At 42.0% G+C, this 25,982-nt stretch overlaps 3 protein-coding genes across 4 annotated transcripts in view; all 3 read right to left on the reverse strand.

The window, feature by feature from the left end:
* Nucleotides 1-2,156: 2,156 nt before the first annotated feature.
* LOC306790606 (eukaryotic translation initiation factor 5A-1-like) lies at nucleotides 2,157-12,744 on the reverse strand. Its single transcript, XM_079286995.1, has 5 exons — nucleotides 12,641-12,744; nucleotides 11,454-11,636; nucleotides 11,209-11,313; nucleotides 7,452-7,583; nucleotides 2,157-5,437 (listed from the first exon to the last, which is right to left on the reverse strand). Exons 2-5 carry the CDS (start codon nucleotides 11,613-11,615, stop codon nucleotides 5,378-5,380), a joined length of 459 nt encoding a protein of 152 aa, XP_079143121.1. The 5' UTR covers nucleotides 11,616-11,636; nucleotides 12,641-12,744; the 3' UTR covers nucleotides 2,157-5,377.
* A 2,775-nt stretch (nucleotides 12,745-15,519) lies between these two features.
* On the reverse strand, nucleotides 15,520-22,257 carry slc2a2 (solute carrier family 2 member 2; the record flags this gene model as incomplete). The annotated part of the gene is made up of 12 exons (XM_079287331.1): nucleotides 22,156-22,257; nucleotides 21,461-21,556; nucleotides 19,878-20,086; nucleotides 19,494-19,618; nucleotides 19,132-19,247; nucleotides 18,886-19,048; nucleotides 18,111-18,217; nucleotides 17,206-17,286; nucleotides 16,897-17,001; nucleotides 16,644-16,745; nucleotides 15,824-16,027; nucleotides 15,520-15,723 (listed from the first exon to the last, which is right to left on the reverse strand). The coding sequence occupies exons 1-12, from the start codon at nucleotides 22,168-22,170 to the stop codon at nucleotides 15,520-15,522; spliced, it is 1,527 nt and encodes a 508-aa protein (XP_079143457.1). The 5' UTR covers nucleotides 22,171-22,257.
* Nucleotides 22,258-22,793: 536 nt separating this feature from the next.
* The window catches only part of tnika (TRAF2 and NCK interacting kinase a), a 56,017-nt gene continuing 52,828 nt past the window's right edge, over nucleotides 22,794-25,982 (reverse strand). For both annotated transcript variants that reach the window (XM_079287145.1, XM_079287144.1), the window contains one exon: nucleotides 22,794-25,426. In XM_079287145.1, coding sequence (XP_079143271.1) covers nucleotides 25,343-25,426 — 84 coding nt within the window. In that variant the 3' untranslated portion in view covers nucleotides 22,794-25,342. The remainder of the gene's footprint in view (nucleotides 25,427-25,982) is intronic.

Below are 25,982 nucleotides of genomic sequence, written 5' to 3' on the forward strand. Positions count from 1 at the left end.
GAGGTTTCAAAATATGTTTTCCTGTCTTTTAATCCCTTTCCCCTCATTTCTTTCTGGATTCACAACAGGCTCATCGACTTATCTACTTCTTTGTGCCATACTGTTTCTTTCGGACATAACTGTTCTTTTTTCATAATAATAAGTGAAAGCGTGTTTTATGTCATACCTGCCCTGTATAATATAGCCAAATATAAGTACAACAAATAATTCTGTTAGGTGTGGGACTGATAGGAAACAGTGGAAAGAAACTGAAGGTAGCTGTACATTTCCACTCAACTCTTTCTCTCGCACACTTGATCCCGTAGAATTTCAATGAAAGTGCATGGCTCATATGCTTTGATCTTTGCTCTTTCTCCATCTCGTGCTGCTTCGAGACACAGGTCCTGGGGTTATATAATGGCCCTCCTTTACACATGGCGCTACCCCAGTGTTGATGAATGTAGTCTCTGTGTGTGTGTGTGTGTGTGTGTGTGTGTGTGTGTGTGTGTGTGTGTGTGTGTGTGTGTGTGTGTGTGTGTGTACCGTAGTAATGTTTTCCCTGACTTACAAGAGAAGCCGTTCGCCTCCAAATCTCCAACTATTACAAACTGGTTCATCCCCTCCAAACGTCGGGCGGGAATCCAACGGCTTCACCGTCTGGATAAACAGGTTTGAAGCACTGACGAATGGCCCATAATACCTCCGCCAATCCCCTCACAAATCCCTGCTTCGATCTCACCACTAAGCCTTTAAAGAGTTCAGACGAAGAGTTCCCAGCAAAACAGCCCAGAAGGAAAGACGTACTGCAGGTTTCTCTGTGATGGCCATGGAGGGGGCCTTAATGGTGTTGGCAAGGTGACCCCATACATGTGCCTTGTTCACTGGGGTGTGTGGAGTTTAGCAAGTGAATGTGTGACTTGCAGAGTGCTGCCACAGAATGTATCAGAATACACACCCCTCTAAAGCACGTGGAGTGCTTCATGACTGCTAAAACGTCACACACATGGCACGATCTCCAGCTGCTTAAGTCGGATAACTGAAACATATCGGATCTCTTGTTGCCGCGTGTCGGTGCCGTCATGCACACTATGTATACATTAGGTTCCTTAATGCAGCATGTGCTTTTTAAGCCACTTTCACCACCGTTACTGTTCCGACTTGGACTGGAGCTTGTAAAGATGGAAAGAAAGATGGATGGGAGGACAGATAAACTGCTCAGCTATCAAAAGTGATACTTCACTGCCATCTACTGAGCATTTAACATCAATGCGTCAAGTGAAGGCTGAGTTTATTTCAGTATTCATCACAAATGAATCCACAATGCTGCATTATCAGCAGCTGAATGATGCTCCCCCCACTGAGAAACTAAGTGGTATTTTATGTATATAATTAGTTATTACAACAGACACACAAATATTCACTGTCGTATAATAACATGTTGTGGCTTATTGGACTCATACTTCATCCTAATAGGTCCTGCCTGAGGAAGTAGTTAAAATCAGTGGCGTTTTTTAGGTGAGAAAAAAAATGGTGCAGCAACTTTAGACAGAAGCAAAACCAGAATATGACAATTGGTACTGAAGGCCCTATTTCACACGTCCCATAGTTTCACAGTGATAATCCGCCCGAGCACATACCTGTTTTCTCCTCAATGCGCTGCCATACTGCTCCGTCCCCATCCCATTGGTGCAAAAATAATACTCCGCTGCTGGTGGAAACAGACGAGTTTAATCTCGTTTTTTTTTCTTTGAAAGTTTGTGCTGTAGAAGATTATCCACATCTTCCATATTGACCGAAGTTACTATCTTCTTCAAAAATCAACTTTGGCCAACTGCCAGCTCATCACAACAGTAGACCTACTTGGCAAATAGCCAATCAAAATGCCAGCTGGGTAACAGCTGGCATTTTTGGACATGCGTGTTGTTGTTGTGAAGCCCATTAGACAACACCCCCAATATTAAATGATCATATCCAGCCCCTGACCTTAAATTGTAAAATTTAATAAATTGATAAATAACAGCAACCAATATATTTATTTTTTTAAATATCATGGATTAATTAAGAATTATATTAATGTCTAAGATACTCAGTACTACTAAAACAAACACTTAACTGTAATGTGTTACATTGACATTTTGGACGACAGCGAGAGAAAACAACGGACGATTTTAGCCAGGAACATCTGATTGATCTTTATTTTGCCTTTACAATAAAAATAGAAAGTTTTGATTTTTAAGACAGCAACTATACATCAGTTAGAATAGAGGAGCCAATGTATCTTTATGTTCCAGAAGAAGTTAACAGTCAAATTTTTCTCCATGAATTGTTTTGATCAAACATTAAAAATGAAGAAAAAGACAGGAACCCCTCACAGCATACATCAGGAACATAAAGTACAGGACTGAGTTAGTCACCTGTTCCCGATTCAACATAATACGCTGTGCCTGTGGTCGAAACGCACAAATAAATTCGAAGCAGACAATGTCAATGGGGGGCAGGAAACATAACGTTCTCCAATACCAGAATAGTGGACTCACGACACAAATGAATACAAATAACTCTAAACATCGAATTTCTTATCCTCACTGCTGAACACTGTTAATAATAAATCTCCTGACATTTTATTTGGAGCCCCTGAGAAAATCTGACCTCATGACACTTTGACTCATTTGGTAGGTGTATGCCTTGCAGTCTCTGATCCTAGATCAGCGTGGGAAACCGACGAGGACAGAACACAGTGTAAACATTTTCTCAGCGGAATAATAGGTTAGTTCTGTAACCTGTCTCCATGCGACAGACGGCTAAAGGTGGCGGATCATTAACTAGCCGTGTGGTAGTATTTAGTGCTACATATCAGAGACCAGACCAGCTTAATAACGGGAAAGGGAACAGATGGGGAGGAATCAGTCCGTTTCCCTGCATCTGGCTGTGGTTATGGATACATGTAACACAAATATGGCTCCAGGAAGACTCATATTCTGTTAGAGCTGCTGAGGACACAACTATAAAGTAGCACTACTGATTGGATGTTAGGATTTGGATACTTTTGGAAAGCTAGCCATGTATTTAGGGGAAGCACTGCTCTACATACTAAATCTGGTCTTCAGACATGATGGCAGGCTTGCAACCAAACCAAAGGATGGAGCAGCACGCCAGTGTACGCAGGCTCCCTGGTCAAACCTTTTCTAGTTTAATCAACTACCCCAAGACTAGTTTCTGCAATGTGTAGAACAGGTTTTACACACACAAGTTGTGAGATGACTTACGTGCTTATAAACACAAGCAGGGATTTCAAGTTGTCATGCATGTGCCCCAAATTTGCCATAGAATCAGTGTTTCCACTGTGCGCTGCCATTGGTGCCTTCTTTTGCAAGTGAAATGCATTTTCCTCCAGCGAAAACAAAAGAACACTCTGAAATGCAGTTAGTACAGCTTCTAGCTTTGGCTCTTGCAGTCCACAGTACTACCGTTGTGCCGTTTTGTACCATAAGTGAGACTCTAGAATGGCCAGGAGAAGAAGTTACGTAGAAGCCACTGTTGTGATGATTGAGCTCCCAACGCATTGAACAAAAGCTGAACATTGAGAAGCAAAATTAATCTATAACTTGATATACAAGACAACATTCAGCGGCTTACTTTGGTGTGTTGAATGAAGTAAAAAATACTTTAGTTGGACCGAAGTCAGAACAAAATCAGGTCGGCTACTTCAAACTTAAAAACTGGGCCCATTGTCATCCAATGTTAAGATTACAATCAGACTGATTATAATCATATGTTTTATGTTTACACAGATTGAACTATTTAAACTTTTAGGATTCCGATGTCATTAAGTCACGTTAAACACTTTCCTTGGCCGGTGTATGGGACTGAGGGATTTCTGCTAGAGAAATCTGATTTCTTCAACATGTTTATAGTTGATTTTTAATGAAAGTGTAGGATCACAACCAAAGTTTGAAATGGCAAACGTATTGCTATGACAACAGTGCATAGTCAAAATCCAAAGTCAGACTAAAACAAATTAAGTCTACTTAACTGAAGAACGGGTCATTTGTAATTTTTTGCTCTTGAAATATGGTACTAGAGTCCGTCCGCACTGCACCTTTAAATCAGAAAAAAACTCAGCCTGCAGCAAATACACTTTAAAAAAAGCTTAAGTTTTCATTTTAATGGTAGGTGGTAGGGGAGAAAACGGACTACCTGTTTCTGAATCTACAGCAACCATGTTAATGCACTGCATGTAACACAATCCGATTTTCTTGCAAATACCAACGGTCTCTTTATTTCATAAAAATTATTTTGAGCCACAATCTGTTTTAGAGTGAACTCTGCACATGCTTAACAATCCCATTGCACAGCAAACAGACCAACCACCCCAAAAGATGTACTCTCTACCACCATGCCTCACCTGCAGCCCATAATATAGCTCTGTGGTAACACTCTTCTGGCCCGTTCTGGAGCACTAAAGTCTCCGGTGACAAGACTTGGAAACCCCGCAGCGGAACCATCATCTAGACGTGGCTACGTTTTACAAGATGTAAAATGGTTTTACGTTTCGACTATTGTGTGCCAAGAATCATCTTAAGCATTGTGGTGTTGCCAATAGTTAAGGTCTTCAGTGTTTTGTTCTTTCAAAAATGATGTCTTATACATAAAGGCCTCAAGTGAAAGGAAAATGTTTCATAGCAGAGAAAGTAAAACTGGTGCACCCGGCCGCCCCTGTTCGGCTTCAAAACAGCGGAGTTCCTTGCTACCGTTGAAATGCAAACTAAATTGTATTTTATAGAAGTTCACAGCTGCTAGGGCATGTGTATACAAGTCAATTGTCAATTAGAAGTTTCCATGCATATGTTTTAATTGTCAAAGGCAGAAAGGCATATTCTGGCCATGAAGTTGTTTTAAAGTCCGTTGAGCTGTAGAGCTGCAGCTCGATTGGGGGATCAAGTCAGCCAGTAGAGATAAAAGCCGGTTTTTAGGGGACAATTTAAGTTGAAAGCAAGGTGCAGCATCACAATTGTAAACAAACCTCAGGATACATGCTCACAGCCAACTCAAAAGATCTCCATTTCATTAAAAAAAAAAAAAGGGGGGGGGGGGGGGGGAACATAAGAGGGATTTAGAAAAATAATAATGCAGACAGAAAAAGACACATGTCACTGATACTCAAAAGAATGTTATGAAATTCTGGAATGTTGTTAAGATATTCCTGAAATAATATCAGTAGCAATTGTAAAATTAAGTTGTGACGGCTGCAGGTGGATAACTTCATGGTTGAAGCTGACCCTGTCCAGTTTCCAGACTTCTGTTGACCAGCGGGTAAACTGGTAGAGATGTGGGGTGAAGGCTGCAAAGCCACACTGGAGAGTAGCAGTTGGAAGTCCTCAGCGTTGTCCTGGGCATATTAATTCAGGGCTTTGGTGGCAATGACATTTTCTTCATCTAAAGCTTTCAGCACAGTGACCTGAAATGGGAGGCACACAGTAACAGGGTTCATACACATTTTGACCAATGGATTTCCATGACTTTTCCATGACGTTAAACCAAATTTCCATGACCAAACATTTTGTGAAATCTCGGTGTATAAAAAGTGAGAAAATGTATTATTTAAACTAACAATGAGAATTCCAAAGCATACAGTCTCCTTAAATGACACAAACGAATGAGACAATAGTTTGATTCAAAGAATAAACATTTATAAATATACTCTGGTTGACAGGCATTCATAACACTGACGCATCAATAAGAGCTTTAGTAGGTAGCAGCATCCAGCGAGTGCACATATTGCTTTCCCTTTTGTAGTGCAAAGTTTTCATTGAACCCTGTTACTGTACGGCTTCATATTAACTTCCACTGTTCCTGCAAAGCTGTTGGAATTGTGGCCTATCTTCTATTTGCAATTAATATGCATTCAATCCAGTTAAATTATTTAAATGAAAATGATAATCTACTCTGGCTAAAGTAGTTATCAAGAGTAAAATAATAGCTGTGATCTATACACACCTCTGCATTAGCAACCTGCTGAAATGAAGGTACAGGCTCATTAACCCTCTCATTATTTCAGGGTTCTTGAGAGCAACTGCAACGTGGGACTGTTAGTCCACTGGCTGTGGTCATCACAGTGAACAGTGTGATGAGAGGACACGTGAGCCCTTGTTGCTGTAGTTCATCTTCTTGGAGCAGAGGCTGCATTTAGCATACCTTGCCTTATCAATGTATTTAAAATACTGTGACAGCGGGAAGCTGTACTCACGTCTGTTTAGACCTCCACCTTTATCCAGGCCCAGCTCCACCTTTATCCAGGCCCAGCTCCACTCACAGCTCAGCCCTGCGTCAAGCTGCGCTACACAACCAGCCTCCTCTCCCTGAAGCTCTTTGACCTCATCAGTATCTGGGCCTCATGTTTCGTGGTCATGAAAGTTATTCTGACCACAAAATCATCCTCATCTACTTTGAGCTAAAATAAACAACCTGCAACCAGATGCGCCGGTGTTCCGGTTTAACGTTAACGAGTGACCTCGTGAACTGAACCAGAACACGGGGGCACGTTTCATCACGTTACGTTTTTTCCTTCTAAATCGCGATAATGACGAACGTTAACAGTCGACAAAGTTCCACATGCAGTGGACGTTAACTTAACCCAGCAAGTCTGAACGGTAACGGAACATAATGTAACTTAAACTTTAAAGGTGGGAAAGACGCTGTAGACATCTGAACGCTGATTGGCCAAGACTCGACTCGTCACATCAAAGATGTTCTATTGCGAGGATCACCACATCACATTTTCTCCTCGTCTCACTCCAATCTGAGAAACGCTGGCTGGAAACTCAGCGCAAATGAACGACATGAAAATATGAATACAACAAATTTCCATGACTTTTGGGAATTCATTTTTTCCATGACTTTTCCAGGCCTGGAAATAACCATTTTAAAATTCCATGACCGTACAAACCCTGCAGTAAGATGTTGGACTAACTGTCTCACTTTGATTTGTCTGTAGAATAAAGGAACATTTTATTCTGCCTGAATATCAATAGCCAACTTGTTGAGTTAGCAAAGCATGTTCTAGACTCCAAGGTCTGTCACAAAGCCCAGTGAAAGCTAGGACTATTCTCTAGAGGAGCAGTCCGATATGATAAATAAAGTCAAATCAATCCAAACTGCTGTCTACATACAGTCTACCTCAGTTCACAGCAAGCACAAAACCATGAAAGAAGAAACTGATGGTCTTAAATCAATTGAAAAGCTGCGTCGAGCCAGCGGTGGGATGCTTGTACATTGTCAGAGGCAGCTCTCGGACACGCGACGGTTAATTAAATGTCAGTGAACACAGCCAATGTCTTGATGTTTACAGTTTCCCCTCATAGACGTGCAACATATATAAAGATAATTAATCCTTTTAACATGTTGTTAACATGTTCCAGTTCAGCCACTATCAATCAGTCAGAACATTTCATTTTCAGGCCGCAGACACTCACCATAAAATTGTCTCCATTACTGAACTTCAGCTCGATGTCTTTTCCCACGTCGTTGTCTGGCACTTTAAGGTCCTCTCGGATTGCGCCAGCTTCATCCAGCAGGCCCAAGAACCCCTCTGCGATGTCCATAACCTAAATGTGCAATCAGGCAAAGAGCAAAAACGGTTAACCGTTAAAAACATTAGGATTGTGGTTGATATATATATTTTTTTTACAGTACCGGTCAACCTAACCCGAGGTGGAACATAGGTTTTTCTAATTACTCAGAGGCAGTCAGGATTGTCACATCTTTCCGAGGTTGGAGGCCCCTGTACACATAAAACGTGCAAAAATGAACGCCCCCGCCTACATAATATACTATTAATACACTTAACTTCTAACTGAAATGATTTACATTCTAATATTTACATTTTAGTCACCGTTATTGAAAACATGGCATGAAAGAAGAGTTAACTGCATAAAAGATAATGGAGATTGTATATTTGTTGATTAGTATTTCTCAGTGACTTCAAGAACAACAAGTTCAAGTTTTTGTATTTATACATTAATCAAATGTGTAGGCTAACTGCCTTTGTATTTCTCAGAAACTTGCAGATTCCCAAAAACACAATTTATACAAAATAACACCGGTATAATGTGATATCACACACATTATGTCCATGTTTATTACACTACGACACTGTCCCAACTGACCACGGGCGATGCAACACTGTGCAGCCTGCTGTTTTGAGCTGATTTTTGTCGGACATACAGTTTCTATTTATAGCTTTTGTTCGCTTTCAAAAGCACCGCAATGGACGAGGAACGGCTGACTGGTCGTAGTTTTCCCTGACCGACAAAGTGGTTCTACCCGCCAGCGCCGACAACTTACCAATTTCAGTGTTTCAGAAGCACACCACGGAAAATAGTTATTTATAAGAATATGTTGCAACACGAAAAAAAGAGAAAGTATATTGACAATAAAGCACGGAGCACGAACTCAGGTTAACAAAACTGACCCAAAACTAAACCTAGACTGCCCACCAATACCAACAAAAACATTGTTTAAAGAGAATTTCTATCCCAGAAGAGGCATCTAACCAGGGCACAAGAAACTGCTCGTTGGCCAAGCCAAAACATGTTCAACCAGTTCTAAACCTGTACATCCTTTCACAACTACTGAAGCGACAGCACACCAACGCATGCGACACACCCGCTTAGCAATCGAAAAAGTGTTAATTTTCTTCCAATCACACTTTCTTATTAGAATGAGGTGATATCAATTTCAAACACATTCTAGGTATAAATAGATGCCCTAGTGGTTCTAAACAAATGCCAAACACCCGGACAGGGAAACAATTCGGGCTGCAACAACAAATCGATAATCCATTTTTAAAATAGTTTTCATTATCGATTATCAAATTTTGTTATCGATTCGTTGTGTCGTGCGATTATTACGTCACTCAATAAGTCGGAGATGTTTGAGAGAAAAAAAAAGAGCGGAGCACAGCGCAGGTTGTTGTGAAGTGGAGCTTCTAATGACGACCAAGACACGTCTGGTTTTGAACGGAACACTTACTTCCTGAAAACTGCAGTATAACACCTGTTACAGTGAACAGACCACGCTCTTGCACCCGACATATATGGTAGGTTTTCACTAATCGTTATTGTTGTCGTGAATAAGCACGTATCATGCTACTTACTGTCTCTTCACAGTAAAATCACTTCCGTTTTCATGCACGTCACAATAAAAGTAAATATGCGATCAATCAATTTACAACAGAGGAAAGACCATCGGACCCTTAACGTTGTTCTGAAACATGGCGGAGGCAGAGAAATCAGTATGACCTAAGTCGTCCAAGGTGTGGGAGCATTTCACACTTAATAAATTGAAAAAGTGTGATCATTGCAAGATGTGCAAAAGTGACATGATATGGCACGGGAGCACCACGGTGATGATTCAGTTTGAGAGTGTAGTGTAGAGCAGGGGTTCTTAACCTTTTTGACCTCGGGGCCCAACTTTTCAAGTACAAAGTGTCCCGGGGCCCACTCTGACTATATGCATCAAAAGTGTCAGACAACCTGTAGGTCATACAGAAACAGAGCAGTGGGCCTTTGGAGTCAGTCAAAATTTCAGATTTTTGTCCGCATAAAATAAAAAAAGAATCTTTCAGTATAAATAACTGTCTGTGGCTGTATCTGTACAGGTAAAGGACAGTATAGGGCTGTAACTACACTATCAGTGAACAACTGCCTCAAATTTGAAGAAGATTGGACAAAGTATGACCATTCTACAGAGTTTCTTCCATGAAGAGATCCAGGCGGAGCTCTAAAAGGACATTTGGAGACCCAAATGGACACATGGTAACCAAATGATATTCTGACACACTAAAGGTGTTTCTCCCTTTATATTTTGATATTATTTTCCTTTTATTATTAGCCTTTGCAAATTGCAAAAACTATGTATATATGGCCGAAGACATGGTGTGTGAGTGGCGGACTTGCTGCACTTAATGGCTGCGACCGAGCGCACGAACGAGAATGAGAATAGCTCAGTTACGCAAACGTTGGTTGACAGCTTATGGAAGAGGACGATAAGGTTTGTACTATAAGTACTAGCGTTTTCTGAAGGCAGTAGCTCCATGGTAACATCCGCTTTACCGTTGAAATGCTGCAAGATACGACTTGCAGCGGTTATGGCGACTTTGGACAGTGTGTGTGTGGGCTCCTTTTGTGGAGAAACTATAAGATATGAAAGAAAATCGATGATTTCTTTGCAAGGATGAGGATTATGGGCATGCTGGGATACCAAACACGGACATCTTTTGTGACGTATTAGCGCAAAAAGCCGTAGGAACGGAAGGGGAGGGGATCGAGGATGCCGGTGTTGAACAGGCAAAACCCTTGTTAAATAAATAAGATGATACAATGTGATGATCACAAAGACATTTATTTATCATGTGTATGGAAACCTGCATGCACAACAAGAAGCCCAACAGACTTTCCCACGAGCGTTGGATGTTTCGTCGCTTGGTGTCGCTTTATTTTTGAAGGCTTCAGTGCTTCGTTTGATAGCATTAGCTCACATTCCACACACTGAGCCCTCGGCTCTGCCTCGTTGCCTCCGTTCACAAAGCCGTACTTAAGAAAGTCAGGGTTGTACTTGCGCACACATTTAGACTTTTGGGGGGTATGGCACCACTGTCGTCTTCATTTTTTCTTTTTAATAACTTATCCATAACTTTCGCTACAGGCTAGCGGCTAGCTGAGTGTCTTCTTCTGCTTATTGCAGCTTGTTAAACAACTGACTGACGCATTACCGCCACCAGGTGGTGGGAAGCTATATTGTAACTGAGCGTCTCATGGATAACAGTAATATCTCTGGTGTCTGCCAATCATGGGGCCGCGGCCCAATCATGGGGCCGCGGCCCAATCATGGGGCCGCGGCCCAATCATGGGGCCGCGGCCCAATCATGGGGCCGCGGCCCAATCATGGGGCCGCGGCCCAATCATGGGGCCGCGGCCCAATCATGGGGCCGCGGCCCATCATGGGGCCGCGGCCCAATCATGGGCCGCGGCCCAATCATGGGCCGCGGCCCAAAGGGTTGGAAATGAATGCTTTTGTTTTTTAAATCTGATTAATCTAAAAAATAATCACCCGATTAATCGATTATTAAAATAATCGTTAGTTGCAGCCCTAGAAACAATTATTGACAATATCCACTTTGTAAATGCTGAGTACCCCTGAGTGTCCCTCGGTCACACAGAGTCATCTCACCTGGTAGTCTTTCCTTGTAACATGTGGGACATCCATGTTATGGGTAGATGGGCAGATATCTTCATACTTCTTCTGAGTAAAGATATCAAGTCCTGTAAGATGAACCTGGGGGGGGAGAACAACTGTTTCAATCTGGTCACAGGGTCAAGTAAGCATTGGGGGTAGCTTGAATAATTGGGGAAACAGGCTAAATCTCAAATGGGTCTTAAGATCTGAATTCCAAATGATGCAAAAGGAGGTTTTACCTTGGCATGTCCATGCTTGCCGGTCTTAGAGGTACTCATTTCCATGATCTTACAGGGACGTCCTTTGATCATGACAAAGCCATTCTTCCTCAAAGCAGAGCACTGCTGTGGGTATGTTGAGGAGGCCCCAGAGTCCCCACATGCGAAATCGTCATCCCCCATGATGGGCTGTTGTACACCACCCTGATAACAAACATAAAATGACTGTGACACTAGAATTACTTCAATATGAGGAATGTGTGTGGTACTAAGAACTATTTTTACAAAAATAATCCTTTACGAAAAATAATTTGTGTGGTAGCTGGTGAGCACAGATATGCAACACATGGAACTAGGACTACAACCAAGACCAGACCAGCTTCGACACCTCAACCGCTGTCACAAAGGAGTCGACAGTGGTTGGGCCATAAGTGCTTCAAAATCAATAACCTGAAATCAAAGAGGGAGATTGGCAGTGAGTGCTTTGCTGCACATTGCTCAACATAAAAAATGCAATCCACCCAAGTTATCACTGACACACTTTTAGACGCGTTTTATGTTAAAACATGAATTCCCCACACTTCCGTACAAATAATTATCCACGGTGGGGCAAACATAGCTCACTGATTAACGAATCTGAAAAGCTAACAGCTAACGTAAATTGCTCTCGTGTCGAATTTACTTGTCGCCATGTTGTTACACACTGTTCGGGGGCAATACCCAGCGAGTTAGCGTTAAACACGTAAGTTAACGTACATTGTTAGTTCATGGCCTCCATAAAACCATCTAAAATTGGTTCAAATTAGCGTTACAGTGGCTGGGCAGCTTTTGTTAGTACGCTCGGAAACACCCACATCTAACTGTAGTTAGCTATGTTACGTGGCAGTTGGGCCAAAAGAGGCTACTCGGTAACGTTAGCATAAAGCTAGCTTTAGGTTGCCACCTCGTGTATTTTGTCATCGTTAGCCACATTAGCATGCTAACACTAGCCATACCCATTGACACAGGCTAACGACACTGCTGCTAACGCTAGCTAAAATACGGTGCGAACTTGTTTGAATCGTTTACCAAACATTGTCTCATTTAGAAGTTACTGATTAACCACCGAGGCGACAAAATATTCCCAGTATTGTACATCAGATAACGCGTAACTACACCGCAAAACAATAGGTTAAATATCACTTATAAAACGCCTACGTTTAGCTTACCTTTTGTCTTGCTTACAAAAAAAAAAGGGAGAGTCACTTCGCATGCGTAGAGGTTTTGTACCGCAGGAGGAGCAGAGAGGGCAGGTACGGGATCCGGGTGACGATGTGCATGGAGGGGGGAGGAGCTCGCTCATAGAAATCATGGGACGGTGCAGTGGCTGTACTGTGGAACTGAAAATAAAGATCCTGTATGTCATCATAATTAGATTATGATACATATCAGATACTATTTCATAATTATGAGGTGTTCTCTCATATTTATGACTTAGTTTCTCATAATTAGGACTTACTATCTCATTATTGTGAGATACTATCACAAAATCAGGACTTAGCATCTCATGATTAGGATTTATTATCTCATCATTAGGATTTGCAATCTCATAATTAGGATTTATTTTCTCATAATTAGGATTTGCTATCTCATAATTATGAGATACTATACTAAAGTCATTGTTTTGAGAACGTTTCTCATTATAATGACTTACAGGATCTTTATTTTTTCATCACAGAATCAGAATCCGCTTTATTGGCCATGTATGTGTACACATACAAGGAATTTGACTCCGGTTGCTCTCCACAGAATTTACAAATAAACAGGGACAATATAGAAATGTAACAAATTAAAAAAGGACAAGAAAATCAATAAAAAGTAGAACAGATGTAAGCATAAACATTTAACGACGAGTACAATATAAATATATATCAAAAATATATATAGATATATATTTATTTATGAACATAAACCTATACAACAACAGTGTCAATGGATTTGAGGCGATCGTGCAAATGGAGGTAATAGTGCAGTATGACTGATTCATTGTTCATGCACATAGCACCCGGATCCCGTACCTGCCCTCTCTGGTCCTCCTGCGGTACAAAACCTCTACACATGCGAAGTGACTCTCCCGTTATTTTTGTTCCAGTGGTGGAAATGGGCTTCCATACTGTACAGAACTATGTACCTGCAAGTCACTGCATACTTTAAATCCACCACATTTATTTGACAGCCTCAGCTGGTCCTCTGGTGTGGTCAGAACAACCTGGAGCTGAACAAGCTCAAAACTGTGGAGATGACAGTGGACTTCAGGAGGAGCCTTCCAACACTCATCATACTCAACAGCACTGTGTCTGCGGTGGAGACCTTCAGGTTTCTGGGATCCACAATCTCCCAAGACCTGAAGTGGGCCTCCAACATTGACACCATCTCTTAAAAGGCCCAGCAGATGTTGTACTTCCTGCGCCAGCTCAGGAAGTTCAACCTGCCTCAGGAGCTGCTGATCCTGTTTTACTCCTCTATCATCCAGTCTGTTCTCTGCTCCTCTATCACTGGGTGGTTTGGATCGGCCACTAAACAGGACAGAAACAGACTACAACGGACTGTCAGGTCTGCAGAAAAAAATCATTGGTGCCAGCCTGCCCTCCATCCTGGACTTGCACACCTCCAGAGTCAGGAAACGGGCACGAAAGATCACTGCAGACCCATCACACCCTGCAGACCCATCACACCCTGGACACAAGCTGTTCCAACTCCTCCCCTCTGGTAGGCACTACAGAGCACTGTACGCCAAAACCACCAGACACAGGAACAGCTTCTTTCCGCTGGCCGTCACTCTCATGAACAATTAATCAGACATGCTTCCACCTCCATTTGCACTACTACCACCATTCTGCACTAATATCCCAAATCCATTGTCAATGTTGTTGTTCTTCATGTTCATGTATATTCTTCGATATATATTTAACATCGTAGTTAAATGTTTACAGTTAGTTTCTCTGTTCCACTTTGCTGTCTTTAATGTCCTTGTTTATATATTTTTCTTGTTTATTTGTATATTCTATGTATGTGTGCTGAGAGCATTGTGAAAACCGGAGTCAAGTTCCATGCATGCATACGCATACATGGCCAATAAAGCTGATTCTGATTCTAAAAGTATACCTCCACCTTTTGTTGCTGCGTGCTGTGTCTTTGGGTTGATGAATCTGTGTGAAAGCAGAGTTATTGGGCTGTGGTGTCGGTTTAACACTCAGCCGTCTCGGCTCCATCTTCTCCTTGATTGGTCTTTACTTGGATCTTTTCAAAGCCACTATAGCTATAAAGCAATGAGGATTCCCTAAAAAAACAGTGCACTGTTGGATTTATATTAAAGTTCCCCGCTCCCAAGCCCCCCTGCAAAAAAAGGAAAAGTTGAATCATTTGATTGTTAAAATCACATCAGCTGTTCAATCCAAAATCTATGACTATGCAGATATGCAAAAAAAAGAAGCAAATATTTGTTGTTTCAAAAGTTGAATTGCTGAGAGTATTGGTTGCGCATGCCTGCCTTAGCAGGTTTAAGGTTAGCATCGAGAAACATCCCCTCTTCAACAGATCAATGTGAAAACAGAAAATGGTGGAGGAGTAAATAACACAATAATCAATTCACAATTCTACTTTTTTAACTGCATTTATTTGAAGGTAAACCTGGAGAAACAAGTAGTAGTGGAAGTGAACAATAAAACAATAAAAGACGCCATAAAGCTCAGGGGAACTGCAGTCGGGTCAAAAATCTCTGTAGGTTCAAAAAAGCCCTGTCACACACAAACAGGTATGTAATAAAATATTCATTATAGCCACTTGAACTGTTAAGTCACAATACTGAAAGTTTATACTTGGATCAAATGTAAACCCAACACCATATAGCATAAATACAATATTGTGAGTCACTGTTGGTTTTTGTGTAGCACATGATTAAAAAATGTCATCTAGTGTAAAGACGCCTTCATTTATCAAGTCATTATAATACCACAAGGATAAATGTACATAAACACATTTGAAATAGTGACAGCTGAAGACGCCCCTGCACATGCATACAAATAAACCACACAAATACGCTGTTGTTTCAAGCATCTGTGGATGTTTTGAGCTGCTGCAGTTCAGTCCCATTTTTGGGGCCCTGTGCCGACTTCTTCCGGCCCTTGTGGAAGAGAGCAGAAATCTCCTCAAAGGTTTTGCCCTTGGTCTCGGGGACCCGAAGATAAATATACACGGTGAAGCCGAGAAGCAGCACAGCAAACAGGATGAACACATAAGAATTCAACCAAGTCTGAGCAGAGAAACAAAGAAAAAGACAGGAGTCAGGAGAGGCAGTGTTTCTGATTTTGTGAGTTTACGGTACATGTGTATATCCGCGTTATTCTGCCTACCTGTATATACGGAAAGGCCATGGCTACGGCAAAGTTGCTGGTCCAGTTGCAGCAGCCAGCGAGAGCGATGGCTGCAGGCCGAGGTCCCTGACTGAACAGTTCAGCAACGATGAAAAATGGGATGGGACCAGGACCAATTTCAAAGAAACTCACGAAGAGGAAGACAGCGGACATGCTGACGTAGCTCATCCACGAGTATTCATTCTGGACAGAAGAGTACATCAGTCAGGGTAGTATCCTGATTACTTATATTCCAAATGCACTGAGTTTGAAACATGTTGGCATAGGATCTGTGTATGCAAGCAACACAGTGTGATACACAGTTTACTTATGGAGGTACGGAATTGGACATTTTTGCTCCATGTAAAGCAAGCACTACATGTGTTTTCTTTAAAGACAAGAGTGATAGCTGAATACGAAACGGATCAAACTCCATCTGCTGATGGCGACCACGAGATGCAGTTGAAAGCTCCAGAAAAAGCTGGCAAGTGGACCTTGAGTTCAGATTTCTTTTCTGTTAAACTGATGTTTCCAAGGTCAAGAATGAGCTTTTGCGCTCATATTGACAATATCAAATATGTGATGAATGTGAACATTCTGCAACTTAGCCTGACACAGATGTTATGGTGAGAAACGCAACATTTGGGACAGGACATTTAGAATGAGCGAAGCTGCTTAACGAGTCAGTTAACAGAGGTGGTAAAGAGCAAAGTAAACTATATCGCAGGCCATGCCAATACATATGAAGAGCCCCATAAGTAGATACAAGTGCAGCTCAAGTTCTTGATCGACTAAAGCTCTGACACCTGATTGAACAAACCTGTAATTTGAGGCCCACTGTCATGGCAACTGCACAGCAGCACATCCCTCCGAGTCCAACCAGAGTCAGAGTGCGCCTGCCAGCCTTGTCCACCAGTGCAACCTAGAACATACAGCACACCGATTATCTGTGAGTTTGTGTCGACGTAAGTGTGTGGTGAGAAGTAACAAGGGAAAACCCAGTGCGATGCTCATGGTTGAATGTCCGTGAGTGTTTATATGTGTCGGTGTGTTTTGCATCTGGAGTTACTCACAGACACCAGAGTGAAGACTATGTTGAGGACTCCGACTCCGATAGTGGCGAAGGCTGGCTGAGCGACACCGGCCCGAGTAAAGATATCCGTAGAGTAATAAAAGATCTTGAAGACAAAACAAGGAGCTGTTTGTGCAACACCGATCTCATGTACTGTACATTTCTATGCACACAAACGAAACCCAGTCACTGCTGATGTGCACATGCAGTATGCTCTGACAATGAAACCAGGATTTTCCAGCCATTTTAACACGTCATCAAGATCACTGTGATCTTAATTTAACTTGAGCAAACCGAATTTGCCACTCACTGCATTGATGCCAGACCACTGTTGGGAGATGTGCATCATGAGGGCAACAAGCAGCTGCTGTCTGTACAGGGAGGAGCGCATCTAGGAGGGAATACAGAACAGTACATTCTTTGTCACTGCAATGCTTTTCTGAAGTGCACAACTAGAACACATACATTTTTGTTTCAGCTATGACCACATGTGGATCTCTTGTCCGATCTCTCCTGTCCTTCTTTAAAGTAGTATGAAAACTCAGGTTTATCTTGTTGTCTGCTGTTGAGCATGAAATTAAAAGTATTTTGATGTGTTTTACGATTGCAGAAATCGATTGGTTTTCGAGTGGGAGCCGACCACAGTGGGACGGCTTCATCTGCAGCCCTTTCACAGTAAGTGTATTTCCCATTTATTGAATAATCTCTAAAGCCAAATATTATATCACTTTAAATAGGATCTGGAAAGCACAGTTATAAGAGCTTTTAATTCGATATAGCCGTACATAACATTAAGCATGTCTTCATTTGCAATACTCTGACGTTGAAACGTTAAATCTCCTCTTTCCAGATCATGCCTCGGTCATCCGGTCTGTTGAGGCACTGGTTTGAGCTTTTATGTTTTAACATTTGACTATCCCCGAGTCAGTACATGAGATCATCAGGATACTTTGGTTGCTGATTCATTTGGGCGGCTGAGAGATTGTCCCTGTTCGCCCTGAGGAGGAGTGCTATGATCAACTTATGTCTATTTTTCAGGACTATTCTAGTTCTAGTGTAATGAGAGTGATCTGCTCAGGGAGTTCATCACCTAAAAAAAAATCAATTTTCTGCAAAATTGTCAATGGAAAAATGAACGCAGACTTCACACGATACAATATTTAGGTCGTTGTGGCAACATATCTCAAGTGAGCCTCTTCCTACATAGAGACTTACCAAGGAAAGGATAGAGACCCTGGGCTCCCTGTCTGCCTCCTCTTTCTCTCTCCTCATCTCTTCCAGATCCGCAGATGCATCATACGGCCCTTTTAGACGATACAGACCTGCAACACAACCCAGAGCAAAGGTGAACAAGAGTCCGTATCAATACATTTGCAGTGGTGGAATCATTTTTGAGATCCTGAAGTGAAAACAGCACCATCGTGTAAATATGAACCATTACAAGTAGCTTTCACATTAAGTGAAAGTATGCAAGTCAGCAAAATTAAAGGAATAGTTTTGTTTTCTTTAAATACACTTATTCACCTTCTTTTGGAGAGTTAGATGAAAATATTGACACACTCTCATGTCTGTACTGTAAGTATGAAGGTATAGCCAGCAGCCTGCTAGCTTAGCTTGGCTTAAAGAATGGACACAGGGGGAAACAACTACCCGGTCTCTGTCCAAAGAACAAATCGGCCTACCGGCACCTCTTAAGTAACATATTAAATCCTTTAACACGACATATCGTCTTTGTTTAGTTGCGCAAGTTGTTGTGAATGCAGCCATAGTCTTACATTTAGCAGTCAAATATTGATCTACCTAACTGCACGAAAGTGAACGAGAGAGTTTCCTAAATTGCTGAACTATTGCTTTAAAGTCTTTTGTGTAGCCCCGTCTAGATAGGCGACTGTAAACTGTATGTTTCTGAATAAAAGCTTATTGTGTTTCAATAAGAAAGCACGAGAGAGAAAAAGGGGTGAAACAGAGAGTCGCTGTGTGTAACTCTTACTTTTTTTAGCCTCTTGCTCCTTGCCCTGTACAATGTAAAGGTACCGGGGGCTCTCAGGGCATAGAGGCAGCAGGAAGGTTTGTAATACGGCCGGAGCTCCAGACAGACCAAGCAACAGGGGCCACATATCATCATTGCCAAACACAAAGTCCAAGCCTATGACCTACATTCACACACAAACAAACCACACCGTTTAGGATATGGGTTAAGATTGTCATCGAGCAAATGTGCGGCTGTGCACCTCACCTGGCTGATTAGGATGCCAGTGACAGCTGCCACCTGGTGTAATGTTCCCAGAGCCCCTCTGTAAGCCTTGGGTGCAATCTCTCCAATGTACATCGGCACGAGCCCAATTACCAACCCTGAAACCCCCACACATCATGACTTTAACAAACATTCGCTTACGGATATATGGCAATGTTAGAGGGCAATTTAGGAACCCTTTTCATTTCCACTTAAATATTAAATAATTAGCTTTCATGAAGGTGAATATTTTGAATAATAATGAGGGCAACCTTCCTCAAATACAATATATGACCCATAAAAATTGGGATTTCCAACTCAATGATGCGAGTATCAATTGAAGGTTACAGCATGCTTTAATGTACCACAGTAAAGGCCCATAATAGCGCGGCCGGAGATGATCATGATGTGAGTCTTCCACATCTTGGAAAAACCCATGAGCAGTCCGGCAGTCACAGCCAGAACATTGGTCATTAACAGGCCCTTTATCCTGCAAGACAGGGACAGAGAAAGGTGGCAAAAGGGAGACACGGAGAGAGACAGATGATGGATAAGAGCACCAGCACCATGGCATTATTCTATATTGAGGCCGGTTCAACTTCAACTTTGAAAGACTTTTCAAAATAACGTTGACCTCCATCTCTTCTACTCCCATCCCTCTTCATACTCCATTATTTTACTCAGTTATTCCCTTTTCCATTTTCATTATTTTAGTCAGTGTCTGTATAATTGTATCCTTCCTTTCTCACCTCCCTCTCAGGTCTCCCACAAATCCCACCAGGAAGGAGGATAACATGCCGCCGATGGAGAAGACTGCCACCGACAACGACCAATACATGACCACGGCAGGGTGTTGCCCCGCCCCTGGGAACCCGTCTTCTTCTGTGCTGTTTCCTGACAGGCCAGCGGGCCTCTCTGACCACACCCCCAGCGTCCGCCCATAATGCTTTTCAATGACCTATGACACAGACATGTTTATTGGACATCAAGAGGTACAATCACGGCTGCACAAACAGAGACGGATCAAAAGGCAGACACAAAATATGCAAACACATATCGTGAGCATATTTTCTGAGTAATTATGACATTCGTTATGTAACGTAACATTTTATTAATTAAGGAAGCTGCCGGTTGAACAAAAGGACAACATGAATATTTTTAATTTTGCCAATTTAGTTGAATTCAATTTTATTTAATTCAATATCACTTTGTCAATTAAAATCCAATGAAGCCATTTAGAAAGATGCCACTTTATGGTGACTCCAGTGGCGGTGTTGGCTTCATTTTGACTATACTCTCAACATTACACAACCTCTAGGCGAGACACGCCAGGCCAAAACATAGTTTTTCATGCACTGATCAATTTTGAGATTTTGTGCAATTTCGTCCCATAGCATCTTCTTTCAGGAGAGAAAACATCCAAAATACACATTTAGGTCTTTGTTTTACTGCACTTTGTCATGTCTGCAGATTTCACCTAAATTCACTGACAGTTAGCATTAGATAATGCTTCTATTGCATATCTAAATATAACATTTCAGAAAACTTATAATATAAAAATAAATGTCTTAATCAACTGGGGAAGTTTCATGGTTCTATCGATGAGTTAAAAATGTCGCTATTCACTTGTGGTGTCTCCCCTTTACCAATACAGCTGCCTGAGACCCACTGAAAATGACGTACACATGCTCCACCAATCAGGAGGGACCTTCTTGGCCTTATGACCCTTTGCCCTATACGGCCACCAACTACCACAACATAGAAGAAAAGAAACAAGCTTGACATATTTCCAAGTAACACATCTCAACATCAACACCTCCAAAATGTAGGTGATGCACATTAATAACCTCCAGCACCTGTTTGAATAAATGGGTTTGTGGAGAACTTCATTTTATTTCGGCAAATTTATCAGCGAAGACGACAAGGGGACAGAAGAACATCAAGGCAAGTTTGGGGAAAGTCCATGCGAGGATTCATTGCGACTCATCTCCCACTCAACAAGACATTTGTTTGGTGGAGAAGCACCCAAAGTCCGTGTCATTACAGAGCAGAGAATTTCAGACAGCTTGCAAAGTTTCAAATGAAACAATTCTCGGTTAGGGACACAACACAATTTGGATAGGAAAAGGTAAGTCTGTTCCTTGGTATTACGTTATCTCCAGTGTTGTAGAGAAGTGTATGCACACCACTTACTCTTGTCTTTTAGAGCAAATGGTCATAGGGTGGAGTAAGCTCATTCAGACTGGCTGTTCTGCATGCAAATGTCAGTATGCTGAGGCAATTGGATGGTCCAGTAAGGGAGGGAAGACATTTGTTAAAGTATAGAGCCTACCTTCTGGGGCGCGTTGGTGACTCCAATACTGTAGCCGAACTGCAGGGACGACAGAACTGCTGTGAACACAGCCAGAGCCAATGTACCCGTTAGCTGCTGCAGGAGTGAAAATTAGTCATTTAGATAAGGACGCACACACACACACACACACACGCGCACGCACGCGCACGCACGCACACACACACACACACACATACACACACGCACACACACACGGATGCATGAACAAACTCACAATCTAATGTGCGCGAGAACATCAGTCATTGAGCTGTACTCACTGAGTACACGGTCACAAATAAAAGTGCACATAGAAATGAAAACCAAGACTTTATCCACATTATCGATTGACTGATTCCTGCTTAATGCACTAGTTCTAAAAATCTGAAGAAGGCTTGGAGGTTACATCTGGATGCTCAAATGAAAGATGTTGCATGCGCTTTATATACAGTTGATCTTCTTGTGGCAGACACATAGGAGTGTAATTCATCACAATCTCAACACACTGATGCAGAGAGAGCTGGCGGTTTCTTCAGGTCCGAGCGGTGAATGTAACCTAAAGCTTCGTATGTCAGCAGTACAGTGAGATCAGCCGCCTGTTTGCAAATACTGCTTTTAGGATTGAGAATGACGAGGGAGAATATATAACCATTTCATGAAATGCATGTTAAGAACGTATTTGCAGAGGATCGCCTTACCTTTCCTGACTCCATGATGGGTCCAGAGTGTCGGCCAGGGGGTTGGTAATGATCAATGAAAGCTGCACGCTCGACCACGCTGTGTCCACTCACGAATCGACTGACACATGCATGCACACATGCACATTGATACACACGCACACACACATATCTACAGTGCTGACAGAACCCTTTCACACAAATGAAGCAGTGATCTTATTCATCCTCTATATACACAAACAAACATTACTATTGGAGGGAAGCACTAAAATGATAAACACTGTGTCCAAAGACACACACACACAGTCTGGATTCAATTTTTTCGCAAAACACTGGTTTTGGGTGTGTGTGGTGTTTCATAATGGTACATTATGGACAATGATGTACCGTATTTTGCAATTAATAATGGAATGCGAAATTACGGCCAAATAGCACAGTTTCTGCTGGGATTCAAAGTTGGGATTCTCTCGCTCTCTCTGACACACGCACACGCACACACACACACACACACACACACACACACACACACACACACACAGTTAATGATATACTTGGACGGACACAAAGTCTGAGGGTCAAAGCTGATATCAATGTGCAAACTGGCAAAATGTCTCTCCCACGAACACGTCCACAGAAAAAATGACAACTCCAGAAGCATGAATGCTCTAGTTTCATTTATTTCTCTCTTACAGTATCTATTTTACAAAACAAATGAATCCCAAAACATTAGTAATGCTCTTTCAAAATAAAGAAAACAAGAAATAAACAGAATTAAGAATACAGTGGTTTCGTCTTTGAAAGGAGAGTCCTCGGTGTAATGACCGTCAGCCTTTTCCAATGGGAAGAGTGAATTCTGTGATGGACAAAAAACATAAAAAAATAATAATAATGCTCGATTCACACTCATTAATCATACACACAACTGCATGCGTGCACACACAGGGAAGACAGTGGTTTTCTTCAGCTCGGCTATTTATTGCTAACATGTTAGCCTGCTTCCCCCGAACAGAGATCGGTGAACCTTACTTGCAGCTGTGCCGGAGCAGCTACTGTGTGGATGTGTAAAAAGTCCTTGAAAACGTAACTGAATTGAAAAATATATAGAATTTAACAGAAGAAAAACTTGATTTCATTCATTGAGTCTTTCTTTGTGTCACCTTACGTTTGCTAACCATAGGCCAACATGGCAGGCCAAAACTGCAGTATATCCACCAGAAAAAAGACTCATCTGCATTACAGTGCTCTCCAATGTGGATGAGTATGCATGAACTAGTCCACCCTCAACAGTGTTATACATTTAATACGGTATGAATTAATGATAGAGAGATAGAGTATTAAGAAAGAAATTGCACGATTTTATCATACCATACTCAGTTAATCCTTTCAAAGAATAAATCAAGTCTTAAATGTGTTAACTTATATCTCAATGAGAAGAGACAAATAACATCAGCAACGTGTTAAATTAGACAATAACACACACACACACACACACGAATAAAAACTGTGTCAATTAACCGTATCGGAAATAAAATGATAAATTAAAACGTCAGCGATAATCTTTTGACCTCCTTTTTTGTTTTGCTTACATCATGCTGTACAAACAGGAAGGAGCCAAACTCAGAAGAACCAATCAGGGAAGAGCATGATTCAAAAGGACACCGCAGCTTTCAATCATGAGATCTTTCACACGCACACAGTGTTCGGGATTGCAGCTCATATTCTGTTGAGGTTAAATTCAGGATAAGCATCTTCATATTCCCTACAGCAGCATGGCTGCATTTGTGAAGAGCCAAAACAGCAAAACACTTCCACCAATCAACCACTAATATTGCCAATCTTTAAATGCTTGATGTTCAGACACACCAACTCATAAACGTCATACTAAGAAGAAAATATCATAAATCTGCATGTAAACACACTCAATGTTGCTTTGATCGCATTCAGCTAAAGGTTCGCGCACAGAGACTGAATTACTTCTCTCTTTTTTTTTTGGACATTGGTTTTAATGTACCACTTTGATTCTAACTTGATTTGAATGGGACTCGTTTCGACACCAAGTCAAACGCGCACACGCTAACACACACACATTGACATACACTCCTGATTACAGAAACACAGATGTGCTGTACATTTCATCACGCTTCAAAGACCGACCGACTCAGTCACAGAAAAAGAAAAGAACAGAAATAAAAAAGAATGAACAGAATGACGCTCTCATTGTTCATTTAATATTACAGCATATCTGATGCAGCACCTTCAGAGTTTAAAGACGTCAGAGTGAAAACAGGGAGATGGGAGTGATGACGATGGTGACAGGAGGATGGAAAGAGGAACTAGGGACGGGCCAGTGATTTTGTTTTAAAGGGACACAGACATCATCTTTGCATACTGTGACAACCCACCTGTGACAGCAGATTGTCTCACGGCATCTCGATCAGCGAAATGCGATCGAACACGAAATCGCAATTCGGTTCACTCGGGGCCCGAAACGATGGCGAGAAGAGGAAGTGGCGGAGGAGAAGGGGAGTGACTCGGGTGAATGAAAATCTACCAGGCTGTCTGCTTTCACCGCCGACACCCAGAGTCGATTTGTCATCCCTCAGCTGCCCTGTCATATTCAAAAGTATAAATTTGAATTTATATTGAATCGTATTCATCTTTTCCTCCGACCTCTGAGGTGTAAGTTCTGCGGGAACAAGCCCACATATGGCAGATAGGAAGTGAGTAAAACGGAGGACATAGGTGTCAACGGATTGAAAAAGTGATGACTAGATCTACCGGGAAGTAGTAGAGGATTAAGAAGGGGGGGGGCAAAGGGAAGAAGAGAAGAGACAGGAGGAGGCCGGCGTTTTTTTGAGTGTATTTCTACAACTGTTTAACACTTGAATGCAGTTACAGACAGAGGAAGAGAATATTTGGAAAGTCAGTGGCACCAGTTTGCCAGTCAGTTGAGAGACGGTGGCTTCTGCATCACCCGACACAATCTAGGGCGGCATGGCTCTTCGTTTAGTAAAGATCTTTGTTGTTTTTTCTCTACGTTAACTTCTTTTGTTGTCCTACGTGGTTTTAGTCTCTCGAGTGTTAAAAGAGTTCACTTGTGGCTTCTCGGGTCAATCTGGTTCGTTTGTGAGAGGAGTGCCGTGGGCCAAGGTGTGCGGCCGGGCAGGCCGATTGGAGAGTGAGGCAGAGTGGACAGTGGGAAGAGCCCTCACCAGTTCATCATAGAGTTTCTGTTGAGGGTCATGAAGAAAACTTGGCTGCTACCTCCCGAACGCACCGAAGCAAAGAATACCTACAGAGAGAGAGAGAGAGCGAGAGAAATATTACAACCATAAACTGTTCGATTTCTTATTTCGAAATATAATAATGTATCAATATCTGCAGATCACAAATAACCCTAGTTACAAAATCTCAGTACAAGAATCGTTGTGTTTTCGTTAGCTTAGAATGAACCCTTCATATCTACAAAGGGAGTTGGTCCTCTTCACGGAGTCCGCCATGTTGCTACAGGAGCCCAGAACGGACAAACCAGAGCGAGAGCCTTTTGCGTTTTGAAATCATCTGAAGGCCGCCGTAGCTGTTCGACATGCTAGTGAAACTGCAGTGTTGTTGGTGCTAAACCGCGGTACCGCCCACCTTCCATTGCGCCTAAAGTAGTGTTATTATGGTGAGGACGGTTTAGCACTCGGTGGCTCACTGCAGTCTTGGAAAGGGAGGAGAATGCAGAGGGGTATTCAGTTGGTTGCAATGTGCAACCAACACCCCTAGACGCCGGATTATTCTTCACTCTGTCCCTTCAAGGCTTTTGAGTTCATGCATCTTATAGTTTATAAGTGCACTGTAGGTGT

Source organism: Melanostigma gelatinosum (genome assembly GCF_949748355.1).
Source record: "Melanostigma gelatinosum genome assembly, chromosome: 16".
In the NCBI taxonomy this organism is placed as follows: domain Eukaryota; kingdom Metazoa; phylum Chordata; class Actinopteri; order Perciformes; family Zoarcidae; genus Melanostigma; species Melanostigma gelatinosum.